Source organism: Lepus europaeus, chromosome 1, assembly GCF_033115175.1.
Source record: "Lepus europaeus isolate LE1 chromosome 1, mLepTim1.pri, whole genome shotgun sequence".
Lineage (NCBI taxonomy): Eukaryota > Metazoa > Chordata > Mammalia > Lagomorpha > Leporidae > Lepus > Lepus europaeus.
This window is the reverse complement of record NC_084827.1, coordinates 172,147,447-172,162,037: the sequence shown is the minus strand read 5'-3', so window position 1 is coordinate 172,162,037 and position 14,591 is coordinate 172,147,447. Positions and strand designations below refer to the sequence as shown.

The 14,591-nt window shown below is 39.4% G+C and overlaps 1 protein-coding gene across 1 annotated transcript in view; it reads right to left on the bottom strand.

Annotated features, from left to right (window-relative positions):
• Nucleotides 1-14,591, bottom strand: part of COL4A3 (collagen type IV alpha 3 chain) — a 146,663-nt gene that overhangs the window by 43,607 nt on the left and 88,465 nt on the right. The window contains exons 19-26 of the mRNA XM_062197363.1: nt 14,188-14,272; nt 13,791-13,826; nt 11,989-12,153; nt 9,422-9,514; nt 8,856-8,951; nt 6,728-6,798; nt 2,954-3,136; nt 1,065-1,233 (exon numbers count right to left, since the gene is read on the bottom strand). Coding sequence (XP_062053347.1) covers nt 1,065-1,233; nt 2,954-3,136; nt 6,728-6,798; nt 8,856-8,951; nt 9,422-9,514; nt 11,989-12,153; nt 13,791-13,826; nt 14,188-14,272 — 898 coding nt within the window. The remainder of the gene's footprint in view (nt 1-1,064; nt 1,234-2,953; nt 3,137-6,727; nt 6,799-8,855; nt 8,952-9,421; nt 9,515-11,988; nt 12,154-13,790; nt 13,827-14,187; nt 14,273-14,591) is intronic.

Genomic DNA, 14,591 nt, shown 5'->3' with positions numbered 1-14,591 from the left:
GAATAGGTGTGACTGTATTTCTGTAAACTTTATTATGGCATCTAAATTTCATTTAATTCACATTAAATTCACGTATCACAAAATACTATGAAAGAATGTTTTCATTTAAAAATGCAAATACCATTCTTAGATTGTGGGCCATACAAAAACAAGTGATGGGCTGGATTTAGACTGCAGAACACCATAGTACTACTAACTCCTCAATCAGAACAGCAATATTCAGATTAAGGGGGAGACAAAAAATAAATAGATACAAATAAGTATCATATGCAATATCTTTAGCATAAAATAGAGTTGTACCTACATATGTGAACAAAAATGATGTGTGCAATTTAGAATGAATATGAATACTATAGGTACTATGAAAGTGTTCACAGAAAAGGTTTTACACTGAAAGGTGAGTTAGACTATGGGCTTATTGTGTTTTTCTCTTTAAAGTACTGTTAGAAGTAAAACATAACCCTGGTAGCACTATTTGTTTAAAACCAGCATTGCTTGTTATTCTTCTCTTCCCCTGACATTCTTGGCCACAGGCAAACATTAAAGAACTAATTTGTCCTGAATCCAGAACTACAATCAAACCCAAAGTTACCTGGGTTTTAAAATTATTACCAAACCACCTTTCTTCATTTATCCTAGATATTTTGAAGATTTATTTATAACTTGCCTATTGAGGATCAAGAAGAAGGAATTTGAAACCAATGTTAGTGAGCCCTTGAGGCACAGAAGAGACTGGTTAAAATAAGTTTTATGGGTTTTTGCTTCCTCTTGGTTTCTCAGAACTGTCTTCCATCCATCCTTTGGCATCCATTCATGTCATATATTTGTATCAGTAATGGATACACACTACCATAGGAAACTTCAGCTGAATTGCCCAGTAACAGGAAAACAATGGATTTTTTTCCTAACATATCCAACATTCTACTTCTCGGGGTCTATGTGCCAGATTCTATTTCTTTGAAATAAGTCTCTATGTATTCATTAGTCTTGAGGGAGCTTCATTAGCTCTTGGGACCACCAACCCACTCCGTAGGAAAACAGGACTGGAAAGAAAACTAACCAACCGGCTTCTCCAGGTGGTCCAGGGGCTCCAGGAACTCCTTGGGTGCCCTTTGGACCAGGCTCTCCCTGAGGTCCATAGCCAGGTGGTCCAGCTGGTCCTGCAGGTCCTGGGGACCCAGGGGAGCCAGGATCCCCTGGAGGACCCTGGTCCCCCTTCTCACCACTCAGGGCCTGTGGCAATAGGAACATGTTTGTATAGTGGTTCATTTTCCTTATAACAGGTTCATCTGACACTGGATATGAATAGCAGTTAGTCTATCATTGGGAAGATTCTTGAATTATAAAACAGTTGGCATTTGATGGGAATCATTGAAATAAGAGCTATGAATGTTTCTGTTGCTTTGTGATTTTTGGAATCCAGCAACCTTTACTTAACTTGCAACTGCCTTGAGTCATATTTGAGACGTCCTACAATGAAATACCTCCCTTATGATAATAACCACTAAACCTAAGTTCAACAGTTGAAATGGCTTGAGAGGTAACATTCATGCTACTGGTACATGTCTAAAATATAACCAGTACAACCCATCTTTACTTGTGTAGCTTTCATTGGGTATTTTCATTACAAAGGAGATATTTAACCTGTGCTAATTTTGTCATAAAATACCTACTCAAAAATTTTCATCTACTGTAGCTTTGAAAATGAGTTGGATATTTTAAAGTATAATCTGACAAAATAATTGAAGCACACTGCCTCTCCATTAGGGTTCCACAAATAAATTTGGCTGGGTTTTTCATTGTTCAGTATCATCTAGAGGCTATATGACCTCTCTCGTGATTTTTTTTTAAATAATGACAATGTATAAAACTCAACAAATCACCTGCCTGATTTTCTCTCACTTACTCTCAGGAATATCTTTAACAAAACTAATTAAAAATTACTAAGAGCAAATGGGGACATCATCTAGTCACAATAGTCCAACAGAATTCTAGCAATGTCCCTGTATAATCATAGCTAACACCAAGTAGGTAGCTTGGGACTGTGACAAAGTAGGATCTGAGATACCTTGGCCCTGTTGCTGCTCCCAGTCAAAAAGTATTGAGTAGTCAAAAGGGTTTAGGAAAGACTCTATATCATATCAAAAGTTTGGGGAATCACAACTCATATTCTGATATAATATTCACATATATATATATATATATATATATATATATATATATATCTGTATATCAATCTTCAGCTTTATTTACCAAGCTCTCCAATCTCACTGAGGAGGACTTTTTTTATGGGGTAACACTGTCTAACCTGAGGGAAAGTGTTCTTTCATAGAATGGTCTCAGCAGCCTGACTTGCAAACTTCTCACAGATAATGGCTTCGCTGTGAGAGGATGAGGCCAGAGGTACGTGGTCACTCACTGTTTTCCATTTAAAAATAGATCCTGGTAGGTACTGCCTCCCTGTTGATCGGTGGAGAAATTCTATCTTATGAAAAGTATCAAATTTGCCTGAATGGAGATATTTTAAATGACAAAACATCTTGGCTCCTTATTTGACTACCATCCCCTAAACACTTTGTCCTTTTATGCATTTATTTTTTATTTAAAAGAGTGAACACTGCCCCTAAAATACTTAGTACTCAAGCTTTACACTCTAGTCATTTTCTGAACTCATCTATATATTTACCTGATGCAAATATAAAACTATACCTTCTGTACAAGACAGGATCATTATCAATATAAAAATTTAATTGGACTAACTCACTGACTGCTACCTATTTATTTTGTCAAAATATTATTTTTTCTTGGGTTATTGCCACTAATTGGAGGATGCTCATTCTGCAGTTACCATGAATTGTGTCAAGTGACTGCTGATTTTCTGTAAGTCATCTCTTAATTTCAGAGCACATCATCTACAGCGAGAATAATTTGGAAAACATTGCTAAATACCAACCGGTTCACCTCTAGGTCCTGGTAATCCTTTCAGTCCTGGAGTTCCTGGAATCCCCGCCAAGCCCTTTCTCCCTGGTGGCCCTCTGAGACCCGGATCCCCTGGGGCGCCTGCTTGCCCCTGGGGCTCAGGCGTTTCACCCTTTCCTCCTTTAAGTCCTGGATCACCCTGTGTTCCTGGGAATCCCTAGGGAGGTAGAGAAATGAGTTTGCATTGTGTTTGGATCACTTTTAATGAACATAGATTTTTTAAAAATACTTTCGTTGCACAACAAATGTCATTTCAAGATGTTTACTTATTTGTTTGCTTTTACTTTCAAAACCAGTAAATAATATAATTAAAAATGTATATGTATACAATTTGATAATTAAATATTATATAATCACCATAATAATTGATTATGTTTGAGAATTGGTAATTTTTTTCCCTAGAAAGTTTTTATCTAAGGTACACAAACTTCATGCATTTCATAAATACAACTATAGGAACATAGTGATATTCTTCCCATTATATCCACCCTCCCATCCCCACCCCCAACCTTTTTCCTCCTCCCACTCCTATTCTCATTCTTATTTTTACTAAGATCTATTTTCAATTAACTTAGTACATAGAAGATCAACTCTACACTAAGTAAAGAGTTCAACAAATAATATAAAAAAACTGCTTCTGAACAGTTTTTTTTATTTTTCTTTTGATATCTTCTATGATCTGTTGTTCATTCAGGAGCATGTTTTTAGTCTCCATGTGTTTGCATATGTTCTAGAGATTCCTGAGTTCTTGATTTCCAGCTTCATTCCATTGTGGTCAGAGAAGATGCATAGTATGATTTTGATTTTTTTGAATTTGCTGAGGCTTGCTTGATGGCCTAGTATGTAGTCTATCCCAGAGAGAGTTCCATTCACTGGTGAGAAGAATGTGTTTTTGCAACTGTAGCATGAAAAGTTCTGTAGACATCCATTAAGTCCATTTGTTCTATAGTGTTGATTAACTGTTGTTTTTTTGCTGATTTTCTGTCTGGTTGATCTGTCCATTGCTGAAAGTACAGTATTGAAGACCCATTACTATTGTATGGGAGTCCATGTCTCCCTTGAATCCATTAACATTTCTTTTAAATAACCAGGTACCCTGTAATTAGGTGCATATACATTTATTATAGTCAAATCTTCCTGTTGAATTGATCCTATAATTACTGCATAGTGCCCTTCTTGGTCTCTTTTAATAGTTTTTGTGTTAAAATCTATTTTTTCTGATATTAGGATGGCTACCCCAGCTTTTTTTTTTTTTTTTTTTTTTTTGGTTTTTGTTAGCATCGAATATATTATTCCATCCTTTCACTTTCAGTCTGCATGTATCTTTGTTGGTGAGATGTGTTTCTTGTAGACAGCAAGTAGATTATTTTTTTTCCACATTCAGCCAGTTTGTGTCTTTTAACCGGAGAGCTGAGGCCATTTACATTCAAGGTGACTAATGATAAGTAATGACTTCGCCCTGCTGTTTTCCCATAAATATTCCTATTGTTTACTTTAGATTTCCTTTGTACTTTGTAATAAGGGATTTTCTGCCTCACCTTCTTTCATAGTGATGATCATGTTTCCATGTGTAGCACATCCCTTAAGCATCTTTTGTAAGGCTGGACGAGCGGTGACAAATTCTTTCCATTTCTGCTCGTTATGGAAGGTCTTTATTCACTTTCATTTATAAATGAGAGTTTGAAGGGTACAATATTCTTGCTTGGCAGTTTTTTTCTCTTAAGACTTGGAATATATCTCACCATTCTCTCCTGGCCTGTAGGGTTTCCGATGAGAAGTCTGCTGTGTCTCTTTGGAGATCCTCTGAAAGTAATCTGGCATTACTCTCATGCACATTTTAGAATTTTTTCTTTATGTTTTACTGTGGAAAGTTTGACTTCAATGTATCCTGGTGCATATCTTTTCTAGTCATGTCTATTAAGAGTTCTGTGTGCTTCCTGTACTTGGGCGTCCTTTTCTTTCTTCAAATTAGGGAGGTTTTCTGTAATTATTTCACTAAAAAGGCCTTCTAATCCATTCTCTCTGACCCTGGCTGCAGGAACTCCTAAGACCCATATGTTGGGTTGTTTGATAGTTTCCTATAAATTACCAACAGTGTTTTTGAGTTTTTTAATTTCTTGTTTTGGTCTGCCTGTAAAATTCCAGAGATTTTTCTTCTCATTTGGATAGTCTTCCTTCTGCCTCACTGACTCTGTTGTTAAGGCTTTCCACCATATTTTTTATTTGTTCTATTGGATTCTTCATTTCCAATATTTTGTTTTGATTTCTCTTTAAAATCTCAATTTCATGAGACAAATTTTCTTTCATGTTATATATGGACTTCTCTAGTTCATGGATTTGCTTCTCATTACTTCTAAGTAATCCTATAGTCAATTTTTTGAATTTTGTTTCTAGCATTTCTTCAGTTTCTTCATTTTCACATTCTAGTATTGAAGTGTTGTGTTCCTTTGGGGGGTGTCATGCTGTCTTCCTCATTCTTCCTTCTTGAATTGCTGCATTTACTTTTAGGCATTTGTGGAGATATTTGTTGGTTTTTTTTCCCCTGTGATGTCTTTTATCTTTGGACTATGCCTCTGTGGATTAGTGGAGTGTCTGCTGTCAGTGAATACCCTGAGATGTATACTGGCTCTGGCCAGGGAGTTCTGTTCTGTGCTCCAGAGTGAGGGAGTGGCCAAGGTGACTCCCAAATTGGGCATGCTAAATCTCTTTTCTTTTTTTTTTTTTAATCAGAGGGAGAGTTTATTCAGCTCTGTTAGCATAGGCTCATGCTCACCTCCTCTCCTCCAAGGAGACCAATACTGAGCACTAGCACTGCCACAAGAACTACACAAAGGATCTGTGCAGTCCTTGGTGTGAGCACAGATGCTGCAGCAATGACCTTCACCAGGCAATCAAGGAGCCAAGCATGTGGAGCCACTCACATTGACCAAACCACACCCTGCACCCTCACACACAGCACAGCCACAGTGTTTTCACAGTCCCAACATACAAGGCTACAAAAGTCATGAGCACCAAGCCCCTGTCAATTCTCTGAGCCAGACTCAGATGTCTTCTCTTGGCTGGTTCCTGGGTGGTGCAGACATGAACTGGCGCAGCTGTTATGTATGTCCAAAATGGTGCCCGCCCATTCCCTGTTAGTTACAGGACACTGGCACTGGGTGGGTGGGGAGAGAGAAAAGTGCTTCCTTTTTTTCCTTTATGTTGGCAGGTATACTGTCCCCTGCAGGGCTCCAAGACAGAGTCACCAGGCTCTTCCATCTTGGTGCCTCCCAGTATTGGTAAATTTTAACATGCATCTCTGGATAATTTGATTTAAATATATTTATCCAAATTCACTTTCTGATTCTCTGATAATTACAAGGATTTTAGTTTTTAACAGCTTTATTGAAGCATACTTTACAAACCACAAAATATATCCTTTGACAGAATACAATTCAAGGATTTTTAATAAATTTTTAGAATTACACCACAATCATCACCACAATCAATATTAAACATTTCCATCATTTCCCTAATTCCACTTGCAGTTAATCCCTGGTCTCAACCTCAGCTCCAGGCAACCATATATCTGTTTTCTGTTTCTGATAGCATTTACAGTGATTTATAAATTGGTTGATTCATTTACACATCATTTGTTTATTCATTCCATGAACAAGGATCTATTAAACGTCTGCTGTTTTTCAGATACTAAACTGATAACATATGTGTTCCAGAAAGCCCAGTTTTCCCAATGGAAGATAAAGCTTACTGGAAATCCTGGAGGGCCTGTGCTTCCTGGCGACCCTGGGCTTCCTTTTGGGCCAGCTGCACCTTGTCCTCCTACAGGGAATGAGTTATTAGCAATTCTGAGTAGCCAGAATAATACAGTGAATGATGAAAATAGAGTGTTTTCTTAGGGAATAAAGACAATTTCTATGGTAAAACACACAGTGCAATAAGAGAATGGAGTAAATAATTGGAGAAAGGGATAATATTACAAAAAAGAACTCTTAGGTCTTAGCTTCCTAAAATTCTCATCTTTGTGATTGTCAGACAAGCTTTTTTTCTGATGATAGTACACGCTTATTGTTAGAAATTTTTACAACAAGAAAAGAGTAAAATTCAGCCATGAATCTATGCCCAGCAAATGCAAGCTTTTTTACATATTTGATATGTCACACTATGACTCAGCTCTCTCATCGTCAACCAGGGTTAACCACTGCACCTGCTCCTAGGGTTGATATGAAGCAATGGAGGCACATAGGCACCTAGAACAGAGCACTGACCAAGGGTTCTGACACCTGAGCTCTTGTTGGTTAATGATAAAAAAGTTGACGATGGTGTCTAAAGACCAAGGTGGTAGAACCAAGGCCATGTGTGGCACCATGGGTGAGTTTCTGGTAGCCTGGGAGTGACACAGGGGCACCAATAGGACACTTTCCGTACCTAGACACTGACTACCCCTAGTCAGTTCTGCGACTGAAGAATGGGGAGGTTGACAAGCAGAGGTGGTGGCTGTCGGGAGTAACAGTGTTGGCGTGCAGAAAAACCTGTTCTGTCACATGGCCAAGAGAAGGCCATAAGTTTTGTGTTACTTAGTCCTTACAATATTGGCATTGTAGAGGTTGGCATTGTAGCACAGCAAGTTAAGCTGATGCTTGGCTTTCTCACATCCCATGATGAAGTGCCTGGGTCTAGACTTGGCTACACTGTGCTGCTAATCCATGCACACCCTGGGAGGCAGTGGATGATGGCCCAGTGTGAATGGGTTTCTGCCATTCACGTGGGAGATCCAGATGGAGTTCCAGACTCCTGGTTACAGCCTGGTCTAGCCCTGGCTATTGCAGGGTTTTGGGGGAATGAACCAGCGGATGGAAGATCTCTCCTCTGTCTCTGCATTTCTCTCTGTCAATGTATCTTTCAAATAAATTAACAAATTAATTAATCTTTAAAAATAATGCTATCTTTTGAAAATTTTTTCCTTCAAAAATTGATTTAGTGGCTAATATTTTTCAAAAATGACATTTTAGATAAAAATTTTGCTTTCTTCTCATGAGAAATTGAAACATCATTTAGCTTAGAGTCAAAAATGCTACAAAGGAAGAACAGGCTTGAGCTGAGCCCATTTGAATGTGCCCTTACGCGTACCACAGGCCTCATCATGCTATTGTTCCTAGCACTGAGGACATTATAATGTTTTTTTTTTTTAAATTACTGTATTTATTTCCTTATGAATAAAGCAAATTCGGCAGTTCCTTTTTATCCACAGTTTGACTTTCAGTTATTTGTGTTCAACAAAAAAAGAGTACAATGCATTAAGATATCTTGAGATAGAGAGGGGGAGAGAGAACATATTCATATAGCTTTCGTTAAAGTTTATTATAATTGTTCTATCATCAGTTGTTATTAATCTCTCATTGTAGTTATATGTATAGGGTTTAGTACTGTTGATAGTTCTACTGTACACTGAGGGTCTTCGAATATATACCTTCTGGGATGAGGGGAAGGGGCTCCATGCTGTGCATATCCATGACTATACAAAAGGGATAACATGAGAAAATGACTGAGAAGGGTCTTATCTTTTTAAAGCAAATGGGAGAGAACTTATTTCTTTAGGGAAGAAAAAGTGATACGTGTTTAGTGTAGCTCCTTAAAGTTATCTGCTAGTTCCCCATAGGGATCTGTGTTTATGATTCCTAGAACTAAAAAATTACCAGCTTTTATGTGATTTGGGCTAACTTTATGTGAACAGAGATTATGCTTTTGAAATTGTCCCCCCAAGTTCATGTAAACCTCATCATGATTCAGCAATCTAATACCTTTTCTTTTATGTGTATGTCCCAGTGTGTTGACCCAGCTGTACTTACAAAGCAAATCTGCATACAAACGGTCTGTACCTGGGATTCCGTTTACACCATCTAACCCGGGCCGTCCTGGGAGGCCGGGGGCCCCGGGGGTGCATGGACACCGTGTGCACAGCAGGCCTGGTTCTCCTGCAATGGGAACACAGGTACGTTGCTCAGCAACTCACTCTCTCCAAGACTTGTGAGAGGACACAGTTCCTGACTACACAAGCACTTACTACACTTATACTTTTTATATAGTAAAAATCATCTGGGATGCTATACCTATTAGCAAAACCACCTCATCTGCTATATCCACTTACTTTATTGTTCTGAGACATGTGCTTCTACTGAGAGAGGAAATTCTAAGAGCCTAACACCAAACATCTGTGATTCCAGGGTCTCTCTCCTCACATGCAAGATAAAACTCCCATTGTAGAGATATCCAGTAATTTACTGTGTGGGTGCTAAATAAATCACCAATTTACAGATAAATAAATACATTTTAGCGAATACTTTTGGGAAATAAGCCATCCCTGCCTGGCTGCTGTTTGAGATCATTGTTGTCCCTGGGGGAAAGCCGGTGATCACAATGCTGATGATGAAGCCATTGAACCAACCTTTGGGTCCATCAATTCCTGGAATTCCTGGAAACCCTAAATGGCCTGGCAGCCCACGGTCCCCGGGTGGACCCATGCGAAAAATGACGTCACCTATAAAAAGACAGTACCAAAGACATTGTTTAGTGTTTTGTTCTCCGATTAGCCAGTGTTTAAGAAATGCCTTGTTTGATACGGGTTTCTTTTATCTTGGTATTGGAAGCCAGGTCTTGAGTGCTGACTGTTTTTTTTTTTTTTTTTTTTTTTCCTCATTGTTTGTCCACATTGATTGAGTCTGCTATTTTTAAAGCAGCTCTTTAGGGAAGCTTTCCCCAATCTTCCACCTTGTGTGCTGCTATAACACCACAGTGCAAGTTCATTCTCTTAGATTAGTAAGCTGTGTTCCATGAACTAATTTTTGGTCTTGTGGTTTCAAATAGAGGTTGAAGACAATGCTGATGAACATAAATATTTAAAAACAGTACCTACAGCTGTCTTGCAGTTTAGAGCAAGAAAGTAATGGTAAAATGCTTAAATTAGGTAGAACATGGTTTGTGGCATATTATATCCCCTTAACTACAAAAAGAATATCTCTTTTGTGTTCTAATTTTCTGCATCTTTAAGATATTTGGAGAGTCATCTTTAAGCAGCACAATCCGATGGTAATTTTACACCTCCTGTGGACTTAGGTATATACTTAGACATGTTCACACTCATTTCACACTAAATTTAACAACTATTTGTTTCAGTCCCCATACTAATACCAGCCTACACCAGTAAACAGTAAATCATCCTTGATCTCAAGGAGTTTTGATTCTTAAAGAGGAAACTGACAAGCAAAAGATAAAGTGAAGAATTCTGCAATGGGAACAAGCTTTGGAGTGAATGCATATGGACTCGGTGGAAGTTTTCTGTGGGACTTGAAGCTGGAACCAAAAGGCAGTCAGGTGTTGCTCAGGGAAGAACAGGTAGGAAGCAAAGGAAACAAATGCCTCCTGAGGGCAGCAGGAAGAGCTCCCCCAGGGGAGAGGAAGCCTGGCCTTCTGGTGGAGGGAGCAGCTCTGTTTCAGGCACCAAGGTCAGGGTCCGGATCCTGGCTTTAGCATTCATTAGCTTCATGAGGCCTGCACATCCACCTTGGCATCAATAAAATGATACTAAACCTGCAGCTTGAAAGAGGCTTGGCGGATTTGAAGTTGTTAAATCCCTGACATATGGTAAAGATTTTTGGTTTGGTTTAGTTTCATTTTTGCTTTATTTTCCCCACAGGTCTGTACCATAGCTTGGTAGATTTGTTCTTGAATATAGTATCTTTTTTATCAATTGGATAACTCCTTAATTTGCTCTTTTCCTCAAGGAAAGTATTTTTAAAGAGATTGCTCATATAACCACATACTTAATTATCTTATTAAGAGTTTTCCAGATTATAATTTGGGATTTTCTAGGTTTATAATAACATTGTCAATAAATAATAAAAGTTCCTTCCTTTCTAAAACTGACCAACAAACAAGAAACTCTAACATATAAGATTCTTAAGTCTTGAAGGAGGGTGGAATACAAATGCAGGCCCCAATGACCCTCCAGGAAAGGTATTTACCAGCATCCAATATGGGTGCTGGTTCAAGTCCCAGTTGTTCCACTTCTGATCCAGCTCCTTGCTAATGTGTCTGGGAAAGCAGTGGAGGTCCTGCACATGTGGAATTCCAGACCCAGATGGAGTTCCAGGCTCCTGGCTTTGGTCTGGTCCAGTCCCGGCCATTGTGACCATTTGAGTAGTAAACCAGAAGATGAAAGACAGATCTCTCTCTCTTTCTCTTCCTCCCTCCATCCCTCCCTAAAACTGCATTTCAAGTAAAGAAGTAAATCTTAAAAAACAAAACAAAAACAAAAACAAAGCCCGATCTCTGTGTTCAGGAGAGTCTGTCGTACCTAAGAGCCAACATACAATGCTAAGTGACTCGGCAGGGGGATGGGAAGGAAAGGATGGAGGAAGTCTATGTCAGAACCCCTGAGTGCCAACTCAAACCCCACGGCTCCCTGATCTCTGACCCAGAGAACCGGCAGGAATCCAGACCCCTGCTGAATGCCTCTGGCCTCTTACCTCTTACCTTGGGGCTTCCCTGCTGATACCAAGGCCTGGATGCCCCATGAATCATGCAGTCACTGTCTGGATATGTGTGTTAGTCCTGCCCTGTGGACCAAATCTTTGACCATGGGAAGCAGTAATTGGTAGACAAATCCTTGTGCCCCCCTCCATTCCCCTCCTGCCCTCCCTGGCAGACAGTATCCAGGGCTAAACAAATAGCTGCACTTGACTGAGGCCAACTTGATAACCACACCTCCTTCTCTGCTTTCCTCTTTTTGTCCCTGCCTCCCACTCTGCTTTCTGGGAAACTCAGGCTACATTTGCAAAGTCATCTGTCTCCCATATTTTCTCTCAAAGATAATAGAAGGGAATGCCATTGGAAAGATAACAAGGCAACCACACAGACCGATGGCCAAGCTGTGGGTAACATTTATTGCTTCTGATCTGCACACATGTGTCACTGGGCCATGTCTACCACAGGGGCCCAGTTAGCCATCTTTACCTGGTGGTCCTGGAGATCCTGGTGGCCCTAAAAGGCCTGGTGAACCAGGACAGCCTGGGGCCCCAGGAAGCCCCACTGCATCCTTCCCTGGGGGTCCTCGCTCTCCTTTTCTTCCTTGCAAGCCCGGCCATCCAGGAGCTCCTCTGAGGCCAGGCCTTGATGGTCCTCGGGGAGGAAAATAACCATTTACTGTATTTTAAAACCATTTTCCAGATAATTATGTATTTTTCTTTCAATTGCAAAAAGAGACACATTCCTAAAGTTGAAAAACTGAGGGGTATGCAAAACAAAACATGACTCAGTGACCTTGGTAAACAGTCACCACACAGCAATATGTAGTGCACCCCATCCCTATAAGACAATTTCCATAACTTATTCTCAGGAACCAAAACTGAGTTTGCAATGCACTGTAGTCTTTTTATTGGAAAGGACTCCTGGGAAATTCTTCCATTTATGCTCCTTTGTTGATATATTTTTAAATTAAAGACTAAAGCATGCCTACCTTTCAGAGCCCTGAGTGAGAAAGTTGTAATTGGACTTGCTTCCTGCGGATGGTCTCAGACATAAAAGGGCATGGTGGGGGAGGCAGGTGCCTCCTAGGAGAGGAGCTGAGCTGAGGGTATAAAACCATTTACTCCCAAATGGTGGGGATGTGAGGAGGGGTGCAGTCTTGGATCTCTGCCGCATAGCCAGTTTAACTGAGAGGAAGAGAGGTGTCACCACCATAGGGCTCAGAAACCAGCAGCGCTAATACCTGACTGTTTCCTAGTATTTGATCCCCATGGCAAATCCTTATGATGACCACGATTTTCTGCTCACTGGCATGTGAGCAGCCCAATTCCGTAGGGGCCTGGCAGTGAGAAGGAGGTTTTCCCACAGTTCAAAAACAACTTTTTGCCCCATTCCAACTTTCAGAGATATCCACTGTCAATAGTTTGATTTCTATTCCTCCATGCAAGTATAAAGGTACTTCAGAAAGCTTATGGAAAACAATAGAATTCAAAGATAAGCTTATTTGGGTGCAAAAAAATCTTGAAATTCATGCATAGTTTTTTCATAATATAAAATTTCCATGAACTTTTGAAGACCTTTTATACAAGTACACATTTTTTATATTTATGGATTTATTTTTTACAGTGGACTATAGTAGACATATAGTTCCACAGTCTACAAAATTATGAAATGGTTTAATATACAACATCACATAGAGAAAATTAGTCAGTGTTGGGGCATCCTCTGTACTGGTCTATTGAATTTTTTCTCATTTTTCTTAGCTCTATTTCCTTGAAAAAGAGGGTAATACAGTTACAACTGATGGACTGCTATGGATCCATCTAAGACTCTGTTCTTCTTCCTCTCCCAAAAGTTAAACATGCTAATGACTCATGGGCTAAAATTCAAAACTTCAGAGAAAAAGTATAAGCTAGGTATCCCTGTGCAACTTGTGATACATTATGAAACTATCATTTTCAATCAACCTAATTACCAAAGCATTGTTGCTATCTTTGTGCCTCCTCTGAGTTTCAAGTCCCTGCTTGTACCCCAAAGTAGCCATGGAAATTCCCTGGCAATAAGACCTCTGCACTTAGTTAAAAATACTGAGAAGTGAAAAAGCATTGTGATATCACTTTGTATGTGCTTCTACTCCTTATTCTACTACAAATCACAAAGATAACAGTGAAGAAGGTGGAAAAACTTTTAGATCAATCAGTGAAACGGGTCTGCATAACCAATTTAAAGTTACTACAAAACAGTGTATCAAAATAGCATTTCTGTGTGTACCCCAAGAAACATGGACATACCAGGACTGCCAGGAGCTCCAGGGGGACCAATAGGACCTGGGAATGCACAACATTAATTAATTTATGACAAAGATATAAATAATCCCCTCTTAACTTCTGAAATCTTGGGTGGCAATGTAATAACACATTTCCTACTCTTTCATAAATATTAGAAAACACATAGACAAACTGCAGATAGCCAACCTAAAAAGTAAAAATGCCACTTGACCATTTTCACCTAACTCAATAGAGATGACGGAGAACCTACTCTATGTTTGGCACTTGGCAGTGAATTCAGATGCCAGAAAACTAACTACTGCTAGAATCGTCGTGGATCTGCAGGTTGGCTTTGTAGTTCATGTTAAATCACTCCTAAGACAAACGGTCAGCAAATGCTTAGCAGGAAATTTGTTCTCACCCTGTGGGCCACGAGCTCCTTTGGGCCCTGGTGGACCTGGAATTCCTTGATCTCCCTTTTGCTGGTATGTGTCATAATATTCTGTCTTAAAGGAAAAAAAATGGATGAAGAGAAAATATAGACATTTATGGACAGCATACAAATGCAATTATTTCACTTTGTTCTTTATGGCCCAAAAGATATTTTCCTGACTTCATAGATTTATGTGCTAGTAGGAAAATGGTAGTCCCCTATATGTAGATGGATTAATTTAAAGATGAAGTTCACCTGGGGTAGTGTAATGTTATGATTTTGATAGGTTTGAGTTTTACCCAAAGGGTTCTTGTGCTGGGAACTTGACTCTCATTATGGTGATATTAAGAGAAGTAGGCATGTTGGGGCCTGCGCTTTGGCACAGTGGGTTA